Source organism: Carassius carassius, chromosome 49, assembly GCF_963082965.1.
Source record: "Carassius carassius chromosome 49, fCarCar2.1, whole genome shotgun sequence".
NCBI lineage: Eukaryota > Metazoa > Chordata > Actinopteri > Cypriniformes > Cyprinidae > Carassius > Carassius carassius.
The window spans coordinates 22223752-22225914 of record NC_081803.1 but is presented as its reverse complement, the minus strand read 5'-3'; the positions used below and the strand labels follow the sequence as shown (position 1 = coordinate 22225914).

The 2163-nt window shown below is 35.4% G+C and overlaps 1 protein-coding gene across 1 annotated transcript; it reads left to right on the top strand.

The window, feature by feature from the left end:
• Positions 1-871: 871 nt before the first annotated feature.
• LOC132132621 (C3a anaphylatoxin chemotactic receptor-like) lies at positions 872-1921 on the top strand. The gene has a single exon (XM_059545064.1). The coding sequence runs from the start codon at positions 974-976 to the stop codon at positions 1919-1921; it is 948 nt and encodes a 315-aa protein (XP_059401047.1). The 5' UTR covers positions 872-973.
• Positions 1922-2163: the final 242 nt, after the last annotated feature.

Here is a 2163-nt window from a genome sequence, read left to right as displayed (position 1 = left end):
ACAACAAATGTTACTCTAGCACTCACCAGATATGTATATAAGCATATAAACAACAGGGTTACAATGTTTACAATGTTACGTGCTAATTATGAATGCACGCATACTGTACAAATATAGATATTGTTACCTCACAAACATAATAACTTATATAGAAAGGTGAATAAGTCTCTCATCGACTATAATTAGCGATTCAAACATACTTTTGCATTCACGCCCAACACTTTGTCAAAAAGGCAATCTTTAAACAGTCCAAAAACAATGATGTTGCAGAAACTTAAGCGTCTGACCTCATATCTCACTGCACTTAAAAGTCTCTTGTGAGGGTGTGGGAGATCACATGGTCAAGGTTTCTGGACGCTGATTGGCTCAGGTGAAGTGGTGTGTGTATGTAGATGTCTCAACATGTAGAAGGAGAGGTTTAGGATAGAGGTTAGAATAATAAAAACCCATAGCCTTTTTTTTTACAACCTTAACAATTGTACCTATTGGTTGACTTCATTTCGGCATATTTACATGTTAAATTGCTATTTAAATTGCTATTTTCTCTTATGCATTTAGCTTTAGACATAAGTATTTTTTCAATTTATGAATTCCAGAGTCATTTACAGAGTTGGCCATGATGTTTCACAACTCAACCATGTTTGAAATGTTCCTGAAAAATGATGAAGTAACAAAAAATTGAAGAAGTGGCATAAAGTCTTGAACAGTAGAGAAGAAAACATATACTGGAATAATTGTGAATCGAATCACCACAACGTGAGTCATGATTACTTACCTAAAGTTATTTATATGATTTGTTTCTATTTTTAAGTAATGCTAAAATAGCATGTTGCATGTTTGCAATCATAATTCAGCCTCACTGATAATAGAAATACATTGATCATATAATTATTTAGCTATAAAAGTTATTTACTCTTTAAATATGATTTATGATATTACAGGATAAACCAGGCACTTCAGCTCCATCACTGCAATGGAGGATTATTATTTCATTTTGGATTATCCGATGAGAGTGATTTCTCTGGTCTTCTTCTACCTGACCTTGATCCTCGGTGTTCCTGGAAATGCCTTTGTCGTGTATGTTGCTGGATTGAAGATGAAGAGGACTGTTAATACAATAGGATTTCTCAGTCTGGCGATTGCTGACCTCTTGTGCTGCCTTCTCACTCTTTACTATGTGATTGGGAGCAAATTTGATGATTATTGGCCGTACGGATCCACCACGTGTAAGATTTTCCACTTCGTTCTGCACATCACCATGTTTGCCAGTGTTTTCACCTTGAACTTGATTAGTCTGGATCGGTTTACTCTGGTGATCACACCGGTTTGGGCTCAGAATCATCGCAGCTTGTTCATGGCACGACTGTCCTGTGCAGGGGCCTGGATTCTGGCTTTAATTATCAGTCTGCCTTTTATGATGTCAAGAGAGATTTACACAGAAAATAATGAAACATACTGTGTGCATTATCAAGCTGATTCTGTCCATTTGAAAATGTATAGAAGGTTAAGCATAATCAGATTTGTGTTTGGCTTTTTGGTTCCTCTCATGTGCATCACAACATGCTACGGATTCATCGCACGCAAGTTAGGCAGGAGACATTTTCACTCTGGACGAGCGTTTCGCATCATGCTGGCTGTAATTTTGGCCTTTTTTCTGTGCTGGCTGCCGTATCACATAGTGGATTTGATAATAATATACAGAGATCAATCAAGTTCCTTGGTAGCTTATGCAGTGGATCCGTTGGCCGTATCTTTGGCATATTTCAACAGCTGTCTGAACCCCATTCTGTATGTTTTCATGGGGCAGGATTTTAAGAGCAATGTTAAACTTTCTCTAAGACGTGTTTTTGAAAGAGTTTTCTCTGAGGAGGGAACACAAATGACACGAACCACCCAGTCACAGCAAACCCACTCACTGTAGTGAAGAAATGAACTCTGTTTTCTGATCGAATTGTTAAACTATTTCATTATTTATTTCTCCTTCTCTCTCTCTCTATACTGTATATATATATATATATATATATATATATATATATATATATATATATATATATATATATATATATATATATATATATATATATATATATATATAATGTTTTGTGATGATCTGTCGCCAAAGTTTAACATCAGCATTTTGGAATACTATGCTTTTTTATAATT